The 21079-nt window shown below is 38.5% G+C and overlaps 1 protein-coding gene across 1 annotated transcript; it reads right to left on the bottom strand.

Moving 5' to 3' along the window:
* Nucleotides 1-1775: 1775 nt before the first annotated feature.
* On the bottom strand, nt 1776-9847 carry LOC140552044 (CBY1-interacting BAR domain-containing protein 1-like). Its single transcript, XM_072675970.1, has 9 exons — nt 9705-9847; nt 8710-8944; nt 8528-8596; nt 7620-7721; nt 7128-7166; nt 6864-6968; nt 4962-5075; nt 3757-3876; nt 1776-2287 (listed from the first exon to the last, which is right to left on the bottom strand). The coding sequence occupies exons 1-9, from the start codon at nt 9731-9733 to the stop codon at nt 2162-2164; spliced, it is 939 nt and encodes a 312-aa protein (XP_072532071.1). The 5' UTR covers nt 9734-9847; the 3' UTR covers nt 1776-2161.
* Nucleotides 9848-21079: the final 11232 nt, after the last annotated feature.

Below are 21079 nucleotides of genomic sequence, written 5' to 3'. Positions count from 1 at the left end.
ATTCAGGCACAGTGAATACACAGTGCATTCAGGAACCTCCTGCATAAAGAAATGCCTGCAACAGCTAATGTCTCTCTGCCAGGATTCCACAGAGATTCTTAATGTTGTGCAATTTTCTTGCACACTGCTTAAAATGCGTTTGTTCACTCTCAAATCTTAGCGTCCATAGACATATGTGAGAGCCCAAGGGGGACAATCAGCTCAGGATAATGACTGAGGTAATGATGCTTGGGTTTCAGTTGGTGTTTAGAAAGTACTTGGCATTGAGAATACAGATCATTCTTGATTACAACTCCTTAATAGGCTACTTGACCAGTACAAATAGCTGGTGCACATATGAGCTCAACAACTTTTAGTCAGAAAACCAGCCTCCATATTTCACTTGGATTACTGATTGTGTCTCTAATCAGGACTGGCAACATCCAAAGCTTACCCCAGTTCTGTACAGCATCCCCCTGCACTAACCTCACTGGGTTTGTTGTTACCATCATTACCCAAGAACTTGAATAGATTTATTTGTTGATTCAGTTCACTATCTGTGAATTGCTTACCCACTGTCCGAGTCAGATGACACAACCCCTTCAAAAAGGTTGTGGCCAAGACAAGATGGTAACCCTGGTTGACAGACATCCAGCTCATTAAACACAGAGTCAAATTTGACGCCACCACTGAAACTGCTTGGTGAGGAAGAAGGGATAACAGGAACAGCTAGGTGGAGGGATAGTGTTCTATTGCAAAGACTGAGGAGCATCGGTTCAGGGATCTGGTCTGTCGCTTCAAAGATCTGTTTGTGGATCTATTCCTGCGCTTCTACACACAAATCCCGAATCAGTTTACTAATAAATTGGTTAGAAACTCACTTCTCATCTTTTACTATTTATGTTTTTTCAGAAGGTGAAACTAAACAGTTACACAAGAACACAAGAACATAGGATGCAGTAGACGAGTCAAAGTTTATAACATAACTATTTCAACTTAAAATGACAAAATCAATTTAATATTGATCATTACTTAAAATCACTTGCTAATGTGAGTAATATTTTCTGGTATGTTATTTTTTTGATTGAGAAAACTGGATTAAAGTGATAGTCTGCAAGTTTAGGAGATTTGGGGATTTAGAGGCCTCTCTGGTAAGAATGTGTAATTGCACCGAACTCGCGGATGAGTACTTTCAGAGTGGATGAGTCTGATTATTAAGAGTTCATGTTCACTCAGTCAGTGGGCTAGTTCAGAGTGGAGTGTATTTTGGTTTTAAAAAATGTTTCACAGACTTGTTGCAACGGTTACTATTACAGGCCGACTGCATGGCTAGGTGCTTGATTTTTATACACCTGTGGCAATGGGATTGAATGAAACACCTGGGGGTGTTTTAGCAGACATTTAATCAATGCAGGTACAATATTTAGCAGCTATTCATACTAAATAAGTTGACCCTGCCTCTGTCCTGTATCAGGACAGGCAGAAGCCCTGTCTATACCCGTCCCCTTGTCACAGCCCTACTGCTGACTGAAGAAGGAGGTGAGCAGCGCTGTGTTGAATGACTTGCCATTTGGAAGCACACCCTTTCATGCTGGTCTAGTGGTGGTGTTCAGCTAGTTTAGGGCATTGCATGCTATCTAGCTAATTGTGAAGTCTCACTGAGATTAGCATGCAAGAGCTGACTTAAGATAACAAAGCAGTTCCATACATCTGTTAACCAAAACAAACAAACAAACAAACAAACAGAACATAAACAGAAATCCATAAAATCACATTCATTAAAAAGAATCTGTTTATTTGGTCACTTGACATTTCATAAGGCATTAAGTTCCCCATATTGAATTTTAACACTGTCCAACATTGCATGGCAAGACATTAACCTTGTTAACACTCCGTTAACAACATACAGTTTACACAATAATAAAAAAAAAATGTTCCAAGCAATTACTCAAATACACTCCCTTTCAAAAGGGCAGTGTGATGTATGCAAAATTATATTCTACAGGTTTCATATTAAAATGTTTACAAAAACAAGCTTTACCAGTATTATACTGCATTAATAACACTTGTAATTACGGCTGGTTGTACAAACATACACTGTTTATTAATTCAGTTGAATTACTGATCACTGGATAATTTAGAAATATTAATTACAACACTGTTAAATACTGTGGCACAGAGTTTAATTCTCGTCATCTGTAACATCCTCTAAATCATCGTCCTCGTCTTCATCATCTTCCTCATCATCATCATCATCGTCGTCTTCATCTTCGTCATGCCTTTTCGCCTGCGACGCTGGAGTCCTTGACTGTTTCAGAAAATGTACAGCCATGTGGGAAAAATTAGGACACCCCATGAAAAAAATCCATTGTTGTTATTTAACATGTCCAAATGTTTGTGGACACCCCTTCTGATGAATGCATTTAGTTATTTCAGGTTGAACCCGCTGCTGACATGGACGTGCAAAAGTACACACACAGCTCACACAGCTATAGAGAGGTATTGCCAACAGAATAGGACTCTCTGGACCAGACAGACATAACCCTATTGGCACCATGCCTAATGCCGGATGTTTTGTGTACCACGCTTTGTGTTTGCTTTATTGATCTTAGACTTGACTTGGTCTTGTATTTTCTGAATGTGAACATCTCTGCACTGAGATACCACTGCAAATGTATTTTATCTAAACAAATAAAATGTAAGACATTTCTTAAAAATTGATCCATTTAGGATCAATTGTTTGATGATTGGGGCTGCTTTTCTGCTGCAGGGCCTGGGAAGCTCTCTATTTTAGAATCCACTAAGAATTCTTTGTTGTATTAATAGGGTTAGAGATGTACAAATGTGAAAATATTTGTTCGAAAAGAAGCTAAAGTGAAGGAGGATCATGCAACATGACAATGACCTAAAACATTTCAGTAAATTCACTAAGGAATGGTTTAAAAGAAAGGAATGTGTTCTGAAATGGCTAAGTTAAAGCTGGATCTTAATCCTATTGAGACGCTGTGGGGTTATCTAAAACTGATTGTGCATGTAAGAAACACTTTACACAGTCGATGTCACAGATGTCGACCAGTCGATGTGGTAGACAGTTATAGGAAATGTCTAATTCAGGTTATTACTATTATTATTCAGCCAAAGGGGGAAATACCAGCTATTAGGACATAGGATGTCCTAACTTCTTACTCAGAAGAAAACTGCATTTCTATTAACTACAAGACAAGACAAGGGTAGTTATGCTATGATGTTATGTATTTATGTTGTTTATACCCACTTATCACTTATTCTTAGTGAGTAACCTGCTGTAGTACAAGGTTGGAAGTCTCTTTGTATTTGGCAGAGCATTTCAGGTAGATCAACTTCACCGCCAGCCACACAAAATCATATAAGGAACCTCGCATAAAGAGAACTTAGACATGAGAAGTGGACCTGCACTCAGGCTAAATCAAGAACTGCCGTTCTGTACACATGCAATATGTTCCTGACTTATTTTGGGATCCTATAGGTTTTATTCAGTTATAATGAAAGGATTCATGACAACTGAAATAAACCTATATACAGTTAATCATTGATTTGATCACTGATTGTTCTGAACTTCTGGTAATACTGTATGAATATGACTATAAAATACACTATACTAAAAGCAGTAACTGCACTGATTACAGGAAGTTAGGAAGGAGTGCTTTATGATAATCAATGGGTCTAAAGGCAATAAAACTATAAAATACCTGTTTTATAAAAAGTGAAAAATATGTGCAAGATTTAAAATGCACTTACCTGCAACGTCCCTGATTTGGCCATGGATGTTCCAGTTCGATTCAAGGATGTTTTGGAATTAGCACGGACTATGTCTAAGCGGGACTGATAGTCAGGAGGGTGCAGCGAGCTCCTGAATACCTGCAGACAATTAAGGCAGTTACAGACTATTGTTCACTTAGAGAAAACTAAAGAAATACTAAAATCTCATTTTATAATTAAAAGAAACAAAGAATTTCTATTACAAGACTTTTCTATTTTCTACTTTTCTATTCAAAGACTTCTATTACAAATGTGTTTAGAGTTCTTTTACAAACTACAGGAAAACACTACAGATATAAAGACCTGGCTGAATGGACAGTGCGAGAACCAAACAGTAAACCGATCGTGACATGATATACAGTTTTTGTCCCTTTCGCCTCTGTTCACCACCACAGTAGATTTTAAAAGAAGCAACCACAACGTGACTGAAGTGTAGACTTTCAGCTTTAATGCATTGGGTTTAACAAAAATAAGCTCTTCCACTTTTTGAATAAAATTAACTGGACAGACTACCAATTATAAATATAAGGAGTATTTTTAATACTTGGATGCAAATTGAAGTCTGGAACCCACAGACATTTCCAAATGCTGAGAATGCTAAGAAACCTCCCTTGTTATGCTTTGCCAGGCCTTTACTGCAGCAGTCTTTAGGTGCTGCTTATTTCAGCCTTCAGTAAGAGATGATATGAAGAACATTCACACATCTCTTATACAAACATATGGTTCTTTGTGGAACCAAAAGTGGTTCTTCTATGGCACTGCTCAATGTATGCATGGTGTAGTATGCATACATACTTAAGTGTTTTTGACTTGTTTAGTTGTGGTTGTCTTTTTAAACAAAGGACAGAATTCAGCAATCATCTATTTTAGTGGTCTTTCAGGCCTTTGGTTTTGCCTAGCTCACCGATGCATTGCTTCTTTTTCTTTTCTTTTTTATTTTTTTCACCATATTGTTTATTTTGTCACTCCTAAATGTTCTGCTATTACATATGATAGGCTTGTTTTGCTTTTTTTTTTACCTGATGATCAATTTGAAACTGCTTATTGTGTAAGCACTTCTGAGCCTTTTAAAATGGAGGGATTATGTGAGAGAACAGCTGTATTACAATATATTTGTTAAACCACTTGAATTACAGCTAAAGATCCAAACTTAAATCAGCAGCGTTAAAACAGAATGTGTGTACCTCTAGATCGCCCTCCTCGTCAACATTCTGGATGTGCTGATAGGCAGTAGTATACATCTCCAAAGCTTTGGAGTGGAAGATCATCTCTATAGTCACAAAGTCCTTAAAGATTTTCTGTATATCAGAGAAGAAGGCAGCAGTGGTAATATTCATCTAGGTGAAACATCCATACAGCCATGCATCTCACTGAATGACCAATCTACCAAACTAATAAGGATTGCTTTTAGAAAGCAGGCTACCTCCTAAAACTGTGCAATGCTTTTTCCACATACAGTGGGGAGAACAAGTATTTGATACACTGCTGATTTTTCAGGTTTTCCCACTTGCAAAGCATGTAGAAGACTGTAATTTTTATCATAGGTACTCTTCAACTGTGAGTGATGGAATCTAAAACAAAAATCCAGAAAAATACATTGTATGATTTTTAAATAATTAATTTCCATTTTATTGTGGGAAATAAGTATTTGATACACCAGAAAAAGAAACTTAATATTTGGTACAGAAACCTTTGTTTGCAATTACAGAGATGAGACGTTTCCTGTAGTTCTTGACAAGGTTTGCACACACTGCAGCAGGGATTTTGGCCCACTCCTCCATACAGATCTCCTCCAGAGCCTTCAGGTTTCGTGGCTGTCGCTGGGCCACACGGACTTTAAGCTCCCTCCAAAGATTTTCTATTGGATTCAGGTCTGGAGACTGGCTAGGCCACTCCAGGACCTTAAGATGTTTCCTACGGAGCCACTCTTTAGTTGCCCTGGCTGTGTGTTTTGGGTCGTTATCATGCTGGAAGACCCAGCCACGACCCATCTTCAGTGCTCTTACTGAGGGAAGGAGGTTGTTGGCCAAAATCTCACGATACATGGCTTCATCCATCCTTCCCACAATACGGTGCAGTCGTCCTGTCCCCTTTGCAGAAAAGCATCCCCAAAGAATGATGTTTCCACCGCCATGCTTCACGGTTGGGATGGTGTTCTTGGGGTTGTACTCATCATTCTTCTTCCTCCAAACATGACGAGTGGAGTTTAAACCAAAAAGTTCTATTTTTGTCTCATCAGACCACATGACCTTCTCCCATTCCTCCTCTGGATCATTCAGATGGTCATTTGCAAACTTCAGATGGGCTTTGACATGCGATGGCTTGAGGAAGGGCACCTTGCGTGCACTGCAGGATTTTAATCCTTGACGGCGTAGAGTGTTACTGATTGTTTTCTTTGAGACTGTGGTCCCAGCTCTATTCAGGTCATTGACCAGGTCCTGCCGTGTAATTCTGGGCTCATTCCTCACCTTCCTCAAGATCATTGATGCTCCACGAGGTGAGATCTTGCATGGCGCCCCAGACCGAGGGAGATTATCCGTTATTTTGCATTTCTTCCATTTTCTAATAATTGCACCAACAGTTGTTGCCTTCTCACCAAGCTGCTTGCCTATTGTCCTGTAGCCCATCCCAGCCTTGTGCAGGTCTACAATTTTATCCCTGATGTCCTTACAAAGCTCTCTGGTCTTGGGCATTGTGGAGATGCTGGAGTCTGACTGATTGAGTGTGTGGACAGGTGTCTTTTATACAGGTAACGAGTTCAAACAGGTGCAGTTAATACAGGTAATGAGTGGAGAACAGGAGGGCTTCTTAAAGAAGAAGTAACATGTCTTTGAGAGCCAAAATTCTTACTGGTTGATAGATGATCAAATACTTATTTCCCACAATAAAATGGAAATTAATTATTTAAAAATCATACAATGTATTTTTCTGGATTTTTGTTTTAGATTCCATTACTCACAGTTGAAGAGTACCTATGATAAAAATTACAGTCTTCTACATGCTTTGCAAGTGGGAAAACCTGAAAAATCAGCAGTGTATCAAATACTTGTTCTCCCCACTGTATCTAGTAAATTACACTCAGAGACCTTGATATCTTGAATTTTCTGCCTTTCAAACACGTCAATTGTCTCCTCCAGTTGGCGAGTCGTGCGCGTAGCGTCCATTGTGGCTCTCTGGAGTTCACTCTCAGCCTGTCACGATACAAGTGAAACTCATGATGCAGAGAACAAACTGTTCAGAGCAGTCTGTTCATTTACTGTGGTACGTCGTAATGGGAAATCACCCCAGTGAGAAGTGTTAAGCTGCTGTCTTACAGTGATTACACACAACGGATTGTCATACAGACTCACTGTTCTGAAGAAATGTAGATTTGGATGACCCACCTGTGACTGTAACTAACTGTTAAGGAAGTATTTTTGTCTGCATTTTCACTGTGAATCTCTATTTACAGAAACATTTACAAAACTACTGTAGTGCAAACACAGCAGACACTTAAAACCAGTTTCTGTAACTGAGCTGTGAGTATCGGTACAATGCTACTCTTGGCCTTCAGAGCTCAAACAATAAGTCCATATTTCTAGTTTGTAAGGAAACTGTTATGCAAAACCGAACTAAAGCCCTACAAATGTCTCGCCTACCAACATTTCATACCACCTGCAAATGTTTCATAGCTCAAATGTCCTTCCTGAGCTCATTAAAACATTATGGAGAAAAAAAATCATGGAGAAACTGATCCAAGTCTAAAAGAGGCTTAAAATCAACAGTCAAGAACATTCTAAACTATAATCGGACATTGCTATTCTTTTCTTCTAGCAATAACAGAAAACTGACAGTAAGGATACAATGATCTGCCTGTCTGAGGGGTTTCTCTGTCTCATTTTCTCCAGCTGCTGCATCTGCTTTGCCTCTCGGTTCCTAGCACTCTGGGTCAGCTTCAGGTCCGCCTGTGAGTTGAAGGAAAACATTGGAAGTTTTTTTTTTTTTACTTTTTTTTTTAAGCTTTTCATTTTCTTATGACACTGCAGCAGCGCCATCCTGTGGCCACATTCGGACAATTATTTAGAAAGTTCTTCAAACAGGGAGTGCCTGCCTGTGTGTCTCGATATGCAAGACTTTAAAACTGTCTTACTTATTTGTATGTCTTACTTATTTGTACCTTGAGTGCTCAGTTATAATGAAATGGGTGGAATATGCTGCATATGGTTGCAGGTTAGGTCTGAAAAAACATGACATGAAATATTCTGTTATTATTTAGGGAAACTATGATAATTTTCCTAAAGTTTATGTTATCTTTATTTTATTTATTTATTTTTTTTACAACATTAGTAGCCCTGTATTGTGATACACATTGTATTACCAGGTTCTTGCCAATACACAGCCCTAGAAGAGTGGGCATCACAGTAGTCTCTTCCGGTTTAAATTATCTTAGCATTGTTAGCAATGTGAAAACCATTTTGGTAATACAATCTCTAGAAGCAAACACCCTATGTCAGCAACACGCCAGAACAGGCCTTAAGTCTTTGATTTATTAAATGTATATTGTATAATACAATTATACAACTACTTCCATCATTTGAACAGAGAAAATAACACAGCAGAGCTGCAGGCCACCCAGGACTGTGAGCACATCATGAGAATGAATATAAAGAAATGCTGCCCTCATGTGATCACTGTGAGTAACACAAGATTATTGTTGCCTGTGTATTAAAAAGACATTAAGTGGACACATGCGTAAAATCCCTAAACTTACCCTTTTCATTTTCACAACAGTTCCATAGGCTTTCAACGGTTCAACCACTTTAGCTTCCAGTCTTTCCACCTGTGAGCAATGGTTACATATTAGAAATGTTCGCATTCCCATTTCCAAATAAGTTATTCTAACGTACAAAGAAAATTAACATTAACAAGCTCAAAGATCTAACTAAACATTACCTCTGCTTGGCGATAGTCCTGAATCTTGGCAAGCTGGTCTGCAAAATTCTTCAGTCCTCTTTTCAAGTTTGGTGTTTCGGTGTCTGCATACAGGCTGACCTCTCGAACCAACAGGTCAGCTTTGTCCCTCAGACGGGCAGTTTTTCGCACATATCCCGCAAAGAGTTGACACAAGTCTCCGAAGTGTTTCTCCACATGGGTGATGCTCTCCTGAATCTGCTTGGTCTGTGTGTCCCTTTACCAAACAGTAAATGAAAAAGAAGCAGCATGAGGAACATCTGTAAGAATTAGACACTGCTGTAGTCATGCACTGAGGGAAGTACCAGAAGAAAATGTAATCTGTACGGGTTTAGGCAGGTTTGTAGGACATTCTTTAAGCATAGAGTAGCACTGAATTTCATAAACATGGCCCATAACTACTTATAAACTTTTAAGCCTCATAACGTTACTGAAATTTAGGAGACTACTAAAGTTAACATGCTTTATCGTTGGTTAGCTAGATGGTTTTGTAAACATTCTTCATCTTAAATTGTTAAACGAATAGCTAACTACTATCAGTACATTTACTATAAAGAATAGGTTTAGCAAGCTTTTTAAGTAGCACGGCTTTCTCAAATCACTACAATATTAATAGCTCATTTTAAGAGTCTTAAGAGTAAGAGTAGCTAAAGAACTCAGCAGCTGCTAAACACAGGTCTGGAAGTGTTAGAAAACCCTGACAGCCTTTATTTCAGCTTGGCGCAATCATCTAACTGCGTGCTTCATTTGTTTCTGGTTATTCTGTCAGTATGAAAATGTGTGTTAATTTAAGTGAGATTTGATACTGCTGTAGTTAAAGTCACAGGTCGTTTAGCGTGTAGTGTAGTTCTCGCTGTGATTTGCCCGCTGGCTGCTGCGGCTTCTTAGCTAGCAAGAACACTAGCACTAGCTAGCTAGCTAACATTAGCATCGCTCACTTCGCTTTTCACTGCTTTGACTTCCTTACAAAACATTACCTTGCTCTTACGTCGGGTGTGCGACTCATGGTCACTCCTCGCAGATCACCAGCTGGCTGTGTATTTCTATTTTTCTTGCCGGTGCGTCTCTGTGTGATGCTTTAGCTTTGAGGGAAGTGAACGCTGCCTGCCGTTTCCATGGAATTGGAGGTACGACCACTTCCGGTGGTGCAAAATAAATAAATAAATAAATAAATAAATAAATAAATAAATAAATACCCTTTTGTAAAATTCCTTGCAAAATGACACATGTTGTAAATAAAATAAGTTCTCGTTATCAACAGAGACACATTTTGAAACATCATTGCTTAACTGAACATATTTTGAAATAAATAAATAGAATAATTAAGTTAGTTGATGTGGTGTGTGCAAAAGAAATGCCACGTTAAATTATTAAATACGTTATGTTTTATTGTGTCCCCAATATTGAATTGATATATATATATATTTTTCCAATTCAATTCATATTGGGGACACAATAAAACATAACGTATTTAATAATTTAACGTGGCATATATATATATACACACACACACACACACACACACACACACACACACACACATATATATATATATATATATATATATATATATATATATATACACACACACATACACACACACACACACACACTCAATATTAGGCAGGTGGTACCAATGTTATGGCTTACATTGGTGGAATCTGGCAGTTTTCTTTTTATCTCTATTTTATTTATTTAAAACCATTCATAAAACTATGAATTTATTTTTCTATACAGTTTTAGATGTAATTTTCAGGTAAGTGAGATTAACCTGCACCATTCCCATTCTCATAAATATACTGGCGCACTTATATTACTTTTGTAACGTTGCCAAAAGCCATCGTGATCATTGACATTAATGGGAATTCATTGTGATGCACTATGTTTCAAATGCATGAATGTCACCAGCTGTTCTGTCTGTCTCTGTGGAGAATGTCCAAAAACCTTAATTATCATGCTTAATCAGCCATGGAATTGAAACAGGGGAGATTCCACTGTAACAGATTGTGTAAAACACGGCCATTGCATTTAGTTTTCTGGAATCTCGTCTAGGGTGCCAGTATCTGCCCCGGGTACAGGAGAGGAGGACAGCATTCAGGTCATTGTGTTTTAGTTGTTGCCTGAGAGCTGCTTGATATTATTATTGCTCATTATTATTGCTTATTGTTATTGCTCTTTTAATTCTTATTTATATTGTGTATATAGTGTAAATTATTTATCCAAATCTTTGTAACTGAGTGTCTTGCTATCCCTTTCTGCTGTTACACTGGGAATTTCCCCACTGCGGGACTAATAAAGGACTATCTTATCTTATCTTATCTTAATACAAATTTTATTGAATAATGAAGGACATATTCATATATTTAAATGGATGCTTAATAATATTATTATTAAGGACTAATGAATACGGCTGTGTTGGAATATTTACACTGTGCAAAAGTACTACATGTTCTCCAGTGTGTTGTGGAGTGGAGTAAAATGTGTACCACTGGGTGGCAAACTACCTCTTTCCTTTGCCCCTTCAGCTTCAAACTGTTCACTGATCCTACTCTCATAAAATATGTGAAGTTTGTATTGTCTGTGGTTTTAGGAAGATTGTATTTCAAAGATCACAAAGACACAGATGTTTGCAAGGTTTATTTTTTTAAGATTTCATCTGCTCGAAATATTTCTTCAGATTTTAGTCTTCAAACTGCAGTTGAAGCTTAGCCTTTTTGAGAAATTATCCATCTGCAACTTCCAAATATTCACCAGTAGATTCTTTCATGGTGTGAGAACAGACATGGTGCATTTGATTGCATTCATGCTGCAGCAGGATAGTGCATTTCCTCTACGGCTTGGCTTTGTAGATCTCAGTCTGTTTTGCTGTGCAGCAGCTAAGGAGTGATGCATTGTTCGTTTGGTGCATAAATTTATTCTGTAAGAGTGTGTCTTCCTGGAGACAGAGTCTGACTTTCTTAAAGAACAGATGGTGTTATTACAAAAACACCAATTAGCAGGAAGTGGGTTGCATCCTCGCAGCTCGCAGAGCTTTGTGTTGGTGGCCGTCTGCGCATGACTGACAGGTTATGTCAGAGAGAAGCGCTCCTGCTGAACAGATTGGGAGTGACATATGTCAGGAGCCGGGGCGGCGGGCCCGATGAGAGCACCGCTGAGGCCTGTGAGCATCGCTCTCTCGCCTGCAGGTGAAAGACCTCATCAGTACCGGGGCCCACGAGGGCCCTCAAGCCATATCCTCCACATCCTCCATCTCCCAAAGCCCACCAATCACCAGTGGCCTCCTTCCCTATCCGTCTGTCTGTCTGCCTGCTGCTGTCTTTATACGCTCTGTGGCGCCTGTCAGCGGGTGCACACAATAAAGATTCCTTAATGCCTCTTGGCTCGGGTGTACCATTCAGACAGCATATATTTTAACTGACCTGTCCATGCCCTGACCACAAATACAGTTTTGCTTGGTTTGGACAAGTGGCAAAAATCCTATTTGTCTAAATAAAGAGTTAGAGTTTGGATTTGCTGCAGTGTGTTGAGATTTGTTGTCACTGTGCTCAACAAAAAAAGCTACAGCAGATCTGTGCTAAATGTGCAACTCTTACACACACAAGCACACAAATAATACACTTAATGGTTTTATATTTTGACATAGAATATTTTAAATGTTGTGCTCTAGAATTATTATTATTTTTATTGGGCTGAGCTAGAATTTTCCCAAAATTGTCTTTACACTCTATAAAACATTGTAATTTTCCTAATGAACCATGTTTATTAAAGTATAAAGTATAGAGTATAAAGTAAATAGTATAAAGAATGTTTTTAAAGTTTAACCCATTCCACCTAGAAGACCTGGACTGAGTTGCAATGACAAGAAAAAGTATGTGAACCCTTTGGAATTTTATGTTTTTCTGGATTAATTTGTGTTTTAACAAATATAATGTGCATAAAATAATAATACAAAAAATTATATATAGTGGACTTTTTTATTTGCTTAACGGCAGCATTAGCTAAGAAAATGGACAGAAATTGTCACAGCCTGAACAGTATGTCTTTGTGGATAATAAATTAATTTGTCATAAAATATCTTTGTATAATCAGAAATAGGGTTAGGCTAAAAAAATAAAACTGGGGCAAACACGTGACAAAAAATTTAATATTAGCAGTCAATTTCTGTATGGACTTTTGCGTCTTATATATAACAGGTTATGTCTGATATAGTGTTATGCCTTTTGGATTATACAGAAAAACAGAAACACATACTTTATATATATTTGCCTAAAGTTACCTATAATTGCTCTTATGTACATTTCTTAGGACCTCAAGTGTGGCAAACATATTTCTCAAACCTGTTCCTTTTCTGGAAGATGATTCAGGGCAGTTAAAACTGTAACCAGCAAATTATTAATGTAAAGTCACTATCTAGATGTACATTTTTTTCTTTTAATGTGTTTAATATATGTTTTGCTAAAGGATGATTTTGATTCTGATATGCCAATAAAAAATGACACTTCAGTTTTAGTCTTACACTTTATTATATGCCCAACTAAATTAGCCTAGCCTGAATTAGCCTACAGTTAGTGATTGCAACTGGTTTTGCCCCTTTTCAAGACTTTTAACCCCCCCCCCCCACGTTCTCCCATCCAATTCCATTCTTATGTGTAATCTACCTTAAAGCTCTCTTCACTGAAGTGTTATGGATTCTTCAATTATTTATCAGCGATTTAATATTAATAGGAATCTTAACTGCAATTGACCATTCTTTTCACCATATTTGTGCATTAACCCTTAATGCATCTCTGAGCTCTGTTATGCTGCCAGACAACTATTAGCCAGCACAAATAGCCGAGTGCATCTTTAATGCCCATTAACCTCCACACTATAAAAGGCTGCCCTCCTAAGCACACAATATCTATGCCTTCCCTGGAGAGGCCATTCTGGACGTGCTCCAGCATTGCTGATCATATGGCCTAATTGAAGATGACTTCAGACTACAGAAGCATGTGTAGTTTAAAGGCACATGTGAACTGGTGAAGCTGTGTAACAGAGCACAGGAACGATGGAGGAGTGAGCATGAGTAAACGTGTTTTTGTGAGATGAACTGCAAGACACAATTTGCAAGATATTTCACCATAGCCCCGCAAGAACTGTCCTTGTGTCATCAATATGCAAATGGCTGAAACCGCTAAGAGTGCAGCCGTGGATCCCCGAAGTGCATTCATTAGAAACTGTTAGCATAATTGATTCCCAGCACTGCAGTAAAACTGGTCACTTTGTGAGCGGCTTGGGTCCCAAGGGATGCAGAGAGAGGTCACGGACTAACTTCCAGAATAAATCACTGAGCAGTGCCATTGGCCGATGGATGGTGTTCTTTCCCCTGAGGCATGCAGCAGTATTCCTGTCACTGATGTCTGTGTCATAGTGGTGTTATGGAGAGAAACTGGCTCCAATCAAAAGTCTTGAGTCTGGCTTTACAACTGCTAAAAAGTGGCAAATATTATACATAGCATATTTGAATACACTGAGCAATATGAATTTTAATACTTTTGTAAGATTACCTGACAATGATAACACAAACAGCATTATGCCAATATTGGTATATTTGCTCCCCCTAGAGGTGTGAAGAGTAACTCCCTCTTTAGCTTCCTCTTATGGACAGCTGTAAACGTGCATTTGTTGACAAGCTAAATAATACAGAACCAATATCTGGTTAATATAAAGCCCACTTCACTGAAGTGTTATGGATTGTTCAATTATTCATCGTCAATTTAAAATTAATAGGAATTTTAACTGTAAATTATTACTCTGATGTGGTAGAGCCATATTTAGGATTCCACACAAATATGACTCAGGTCTCACAAAAGATCTCTTGCAGCTCCACCAAAGTCATATAGTGCAGTATGTAAGTTGCAGTTGCAGGCCCTGAATGGCATTGACAGAGATGCTATTCTCCCTATTACAATACAGTGTCCCAACGAAATGATTTCAAAGATGTTATTTTAAGGTAAAATTGCCATACAGTGCTACTTTTTTAAGGTTCTTCTCTATGATGGTAAACCACTGTCAGTTTCGTAATGGTGTAATGCCTTTTGTATGTCTAGAAATCCAACAAGTAACTTCCAGTAAAAGGCATCACTGTGTTGTGAAATCCTTTTTAGATCAAAGCAGTAGATGCAACCACTTAAAACATCCATACATAACCACTTATTGCTCAGTAAACCCACTATACCTTATCATACACTTAAAAGGAATACTCAAAATATTTTCTTTGCTTTCCTAACATACATGACGGTTCTAAATGAATATGTGTGTGTTTTACATATTATGTGTTGTAGAATCAGACAAATGTGATATAGTAGGGTATAACCCTTTCATTAATGGGTAATACACATTATACATTATAAATAATTAATCAAAGAAGGATTTTAATGGGCACAAATCCTAAACCTGCAGAATCCAATTGGCTTTTTAAGGTATTTATAACAAGTGCACCCTTAGAAATACAGGCGCTACAAAGGGTTTCTTGAGTGATGCCACAGAAAAAAAATTGATTCCATGAAGAACCCTTTTTGTAAAAGAAATGTCAGTCTAAATAACCTTTCAATTAGTAAAGCCAGTCAACTACACTGACTTCTTTAGACCTTTAAAAGGTTCTTCACACATGCATTTAAAGAACCAAAACGGCTCCTTCCCGGCATCACTCAAAGAACCCTTTGTAGCAGCTTTATTTTAAGACTTATTTACATTTAGAGGGCTTAAGCAGATGAAAGCAAAGTCAAAAAGTCAGTGTGTGTGTATTGTTTTTTTCCCTACTGCCCACAACTGAGAACAAGTGTGGGGAGATGGGGGGTCCCACCAAAGCCCATCCTTTATTTTCTAATTAAAACCCTCCAGTTTGTGTGCGGGCGCTTGGAAGCACCTCGGCGCAGACTGGAGAGGGAAATTCATGATGTATTGCCACCTCACAAATAAAAACGGATCCATCACCTCCACCAGCCATAACCCAGATGGCCAGAAAATTGGCTTTGTGTAGAGACGTGGATTCAGGCATGAATATTAATAGAAGACAGATGTAAACGCATATTAATACCCTTTCACTTTTAGCACTGCCTGAAATTATAATGCACCCACTTAGGAGAGCGACGGAGTTGTGCCCGATAAAGCCATTCACCTCTAATGAGATGACAGCTTAGTGGCTTGTGTGTACTTGTCTGTGTGTGTGTGTATGTGCGTGTGCATGCATGCATGTGTGTATATGTGAAATTGTGTATTGACGTGTGTGTGTGTGTGTGTGCGTGTGTGGATGTGTGTAGAGTGTTAAGTGCTCTCAGAGAGCCACAGGGCTTATCTGCATTTGTAACACAGGTTATATTCATCCTATTTATCAGGTGTGGCTGCAGATAAAAGCTGACATATCACTGCACCACGGAAGAGGGACCAGCAGTGCAGGCTTCATGTGTTCCTGGTTGATTTCAGTTGCACATTTCTGAGTCATTTGAACATTTCCAAATGACCAGCAAAACAACCAAACACAATAGTGATCTTACAACAGTGTAACAATAATAAATATCAGACAATATTTAGACAATATTAGTTATTTTTATTTCACTTGACAAGATATCATTGCAGCATAAATCACTCAAAATAACAAAGTGCTGTAAAATAACAATAACCATTTTCAACAGTATTATCCTGAAATAGCCCTTTTTTGTTAACAGTAGTATCCTGAGATAGCCCTTTTAAAAGTATTATCCTGAAATCTCCATTTATCAACAATATTATACTGAAATCTCCATTTATCAACAGTATTATACTGAAATCTCCATTTATCAACAGTATTATACTGAAATTGACATTTTTCAACAGAATTATACTGAAATCTCCATTCATCAACAGTATTATACTGAAATAGTCATTTATCAACAGTATCATACTGTTGTTCCTAAAAACAGCTCTCTCTGGGAAAATTCATTTTGGCACTATCAAGTCCTGTTAAGGAATTAGCTCTACCCTTTACATGCTGTGTAGCCCTGGAGGGGTGTGTTTAAGAGGTCTGCAGCAGCAAAAGACTCTGGGAAGGTGGATTTACTTACACTCAGTCCTGTGGTATGCTAGTTATTGTAATTTGTAAGTGACTGTAATGTGTGCTGCGTGTTTTTGTATCTGTAGGTGCCACTGAGCACAGAGTTTACAGATACTTTTGTAATCAAGGGACTTTCACAATAAGGGTTGTGAACAATTACCAGCACCTTTGGTTTAATACAGTTAAAAGGAATCTTTGGCAGGGTGGCAGGGTGGCCCAGCTCTGGGACCTGGGGTTGTGAGTTCAGTCCATGCTCTGGTTTCTGCCTGTGAGGAGTTTGTGGTTGGAGTGGGTTCCATGTGCTCTGGGGATTCTTCCAGGTTCTCTGGTTTCCTCCCACCTTTTAAAAACCTATGGTAGGTGAATTGTCTATGCTAAATGGATGTGTTTGGCATCCTATTATGAAATGGTGACCTGTCCAGGGAGTAATTCTGCCTGTCCATCTGATGAATCTTGGTAGACTTGGTGGAGGAAGCAGAGAAAGAACATGGAGGAAATCTTGGATGCCTGAAGTACTTCTCATTTCTGACTATACTGATCATTTGGGTCATGGGAGTCCATAAGATCTGATCAGCAATCAGAGCAATAATTTGTCAGGGTTTACTGAGCACTTTACTTATGTGTATGTTAATTTTTAAACAATTACAATATTTGTATGTAATCTACATGCATAAGAATAAATGTGTTTCGAATGGTTAGTTCTTAGAGCAATGCTATAAAAATAACCACTGTTGGTTCTATGAAGAACCATGTTTGTAATAGACATGTATGAGTGCCTCTAAAGGTCTAACGAACACTTGATGTAAAGGTGGAAAAACTTTTTCACTTTTTTTTTTTTTACCAATGGCATTGCTCAAATAACCAATTAAAGTACCTTAGTATCTTAGTTTGAAGAGTGTATGGGGGCTTCCATAGTGTGACTGGAATATCTACACTGAAAAGAGCATTTACATGATTTGTAATGTGTCAGTCGGTTACATGTTCATATGAATATAATTGTTTTAGTGTGGTTAATATAAAATTGGTTGATCTATCTATGCCCCATCCCCTAACTCTGCAAAGTATTTGAATTAGTAAAACAAAGCTGCTGCAATCTGCTTCTTTAGAAGAAACTAAGCAGGGTATGTGTGTTTACTGTAGGGCGTACAGTTTTGTTTTTTACCTAACTTCAGAAACACACCTGAGAGTGAAGAGACTAAGACAGAGGAACACCATTTCTCTATTGTGAAGAAAAGTCAGGATATAGAATTAGTTCAATGTCACAACTCAGTGCTGTTCAGAATTCCACAAGATGGCAGTAGTGCTCCCTTCTTAAGAATGGTCCAACTCTCTGCTAGATGATTTTTGTGCTTTTTTGATTGCTTTTATGAGAAGCATATGTTTCAGTTTCATTTAATGGCACAGAATTATGACAGTCATCGCTTATCATAAGGAGTCATCCATTTGTCTGTAGGTTCCCTTCACATTCTGATAACTGTAGGCCAGACTCGTTACGATGCTTAGCAGGCATGCTAGCTAGGGTGTTTGCTGTGCGTGTGTGCATGTGCATCAAAGCCATTCTTCATCGATGTTACACTGCTGTCGTTAAAACAGCCCTGTAATGCCCGTAAATACAGAGCGTGCCTATGAACTGCTCAGCTGGAATATGGCCCTCTTTGCGCTGGCGTGCCAATATGATGAACTAAAGGGCCTTAATAAAGAACGGTGCTAAATCAAGCCCCATAAATGTCGGAGGGCTCTATGAGAATAGGGGGTGGTGGCGGGTTGAACACGAGAGGACTGAATTATCATGTTAATTTAATTCCCACCCTCAAATGAACCAGAAGGCCCAATAAAGGTCAATTAAGCGGCTAGCCTCCCATTTCCTTAGTGGTTTTATGACCATATCTACATCACAGCTCTGATGGGATGAGTGCGATACAGATAAAATCCTTTAGAAATGTTCTGATATTAGGCCTCTCCAGCTTATCTGAAGTAATGATAAACAATCATGCTTTATTGTTCATGCCCTTCTTTTCTGAACAGTGATCAGTTTCCCTTATGGTAAAAAACCCTGTTTTTATTGATTAAGCATTTTAAATCAGAGGAATATCCTGCAGTAGTCTGATGCAATTTTGTTTATCCCAGTTCCTGAAAAGATGTATTTCTAGATGACCGAAGAGCTTCACCCTGTTCATTCCAATTCATGTTAATCATAACATGAAAATTAGTGGTTTACTCTCTGCAAAGCAGGAATACCCTGTGCACAGGGCACCAGTACATCACAGGATACTGCACATGACCATTCACTTACAACTCATAATTGCGTTGTAATTAATAACAGTAATAGTGCAGTTTTGGTGGGTTAGTACACACAATAGTAACTTACTCATCTGTTTTGTTAATACAGGAAGAGATGAAGCATTGCCATGCCAACATTCATTGGTGCATGTTCTCCTGCTGCCTTCACTGCTGCACTTGCATAATTGTCTCCCATTTTTAATTCCAGATGAGAGTAGTTCCTCTCTTTCTTATTACCTTATTAGTGTGCAGTACAGAATTGGAAAGCAGTCTTAGAATGTGTTCTGGCTATGTTGTACTTGGAGACATAGTTATAGATTCTATGATTTTCTATTTCTATTATTCAGCGTCTATGATATGATGGTGTTTTTTAAATGAATTGGTTCAAATGTAGTCTGTAATAAAACAATACCCCAAATTTCAGCATCAGATCTCTTAGGCAGTGCCCTTGAGGGCAGACTGGATATGTATTGATTTAGTATTATTGTCACTTGTGTTGAACTTGTGGATTGGCGCAGCATGATTCAAGGCAGGTTCATGAATAAGCGATGGTGTCTCAGTCATTGCAATCGAGATAAATGAATTTAAAGGTTTAATTAGGGGTGACCCTTTGTCCACTGCCAATCTATATAGTGCAGTCTCATTGTCATTCAAGGAACCGGTCTCATTCTTTATAATCCATACTTGGTTCGTGTGGCATCTGCTTGTGCTTAGCAGAATTTCACTCAGAGCAATAAAAACATAATGCTGGAATTTTAGCAATAAATGTATGCGTACCTAAATCAGTGAGAAGCCTTAGTCCTTAGGAGGCTCGTTTTTCTTAGCTGTAACAAAACATCCCTATATAGTTCACTGGAATTAATGATGACACTTCTTCTGATGGTCAATTTAATGTTCTGCGTCTAATCTACTCTGTAGTCTATGTGTAGGCTATGCATAGCTGAGTACCCTATATTGTAGCCTGATGCGCAACTTCCCCTAAATGTAACTACGCGTTGCAGCAATGAAAATGGCAGAAACTATAATAGGTGCACTTGGTAGCTTTGTATTTCCACCTTCATCACCATTTTTAAATTGAGTTGGACGAACATGGGGAATAAATTGTGTGTAAACTGATATGGGATAAATGATTGCAAATAATAAACCAAATCATCAACTTTACCTGCATTTCTTCATCATTGCTCTCAGTGGCCACACAAGCACAGAATATTCATCCTCCTCAACAGCCATCAATGGACCATCTCCTCTGACGTCTTCACCCTCTTTCATTTCAGATATTTTAGTAAAAGTAAAGAGAGTAAACACAATGGCAAGAACCCCCCTCGCTAGACTAGTTGTTTGGCTGCAGAGCGATGCAGACACATCTATGCACAAGTATACATGCTCACAATAGTGTGGGCCACCACAGACTCTGCGCTGATTCAACGCAGAAGTATAAATCGGCCATAAGAGCTAAATACTGAAGATAAGACTAGTGCCAACTGCACATTTGGGTTTGAGTCATAGGCCCTCCATATTGCTTCCATATGCTTCAGCCTAGCTCTAAACCAGACCGTTACTTGTAAGAGTCAATGATAATGGCATGATTGTTGCTCTGAAGCTCTTCAGCCTTCTTAGGATGCCATCTTTGATATAAGCACATGACACAAAAATGGGTGTGCACTGATTCAATATGCATCACTTTCCGTCAGGCAAACAGCTCTGGTGGTGAGACTGCATTCTAGACCTTAAAACATGCCACAGCTGGACAACGTCTGGGTAAATTACATGACTGAATGGGTCAGTGACCCACATTTTCTCATGAGTTTTTTATATCTGTTTTTTTGGAAAGAAAAAGTGGTGGAACACAATGAAACAGATGCTTGAGAAAGCAGATGTTCCAGAGCCAGACTGATTTTAAAGGAAAGCCTGTAAATACAGAAGCTGACAACACGTAACACACCCCAGATATTATTACCACCCTCTTAAAACCTTTCCAAACGTCCCAAACTGCCACTGTCA

Source organism: Salminus brasiliensis, chromosome 3 (genome assembly GCF_030463535.1).
Source record: "Salminus brasiliensis chromosome 3, fSalBra1.hap2, whole genome shotgun sequence".
NCBI classification, from domain to species: Eukaryota; Metazoa; Chordata; class Actinopteri; order Characiformes; family Bryconidae; genus Salminus; species Salminus brasiliensis.
The sequence above is the reverse complement of the archived record's forward strand: the minus strand, read 5'-3'. Positions and strand labels throughout refer to the sequence as shown.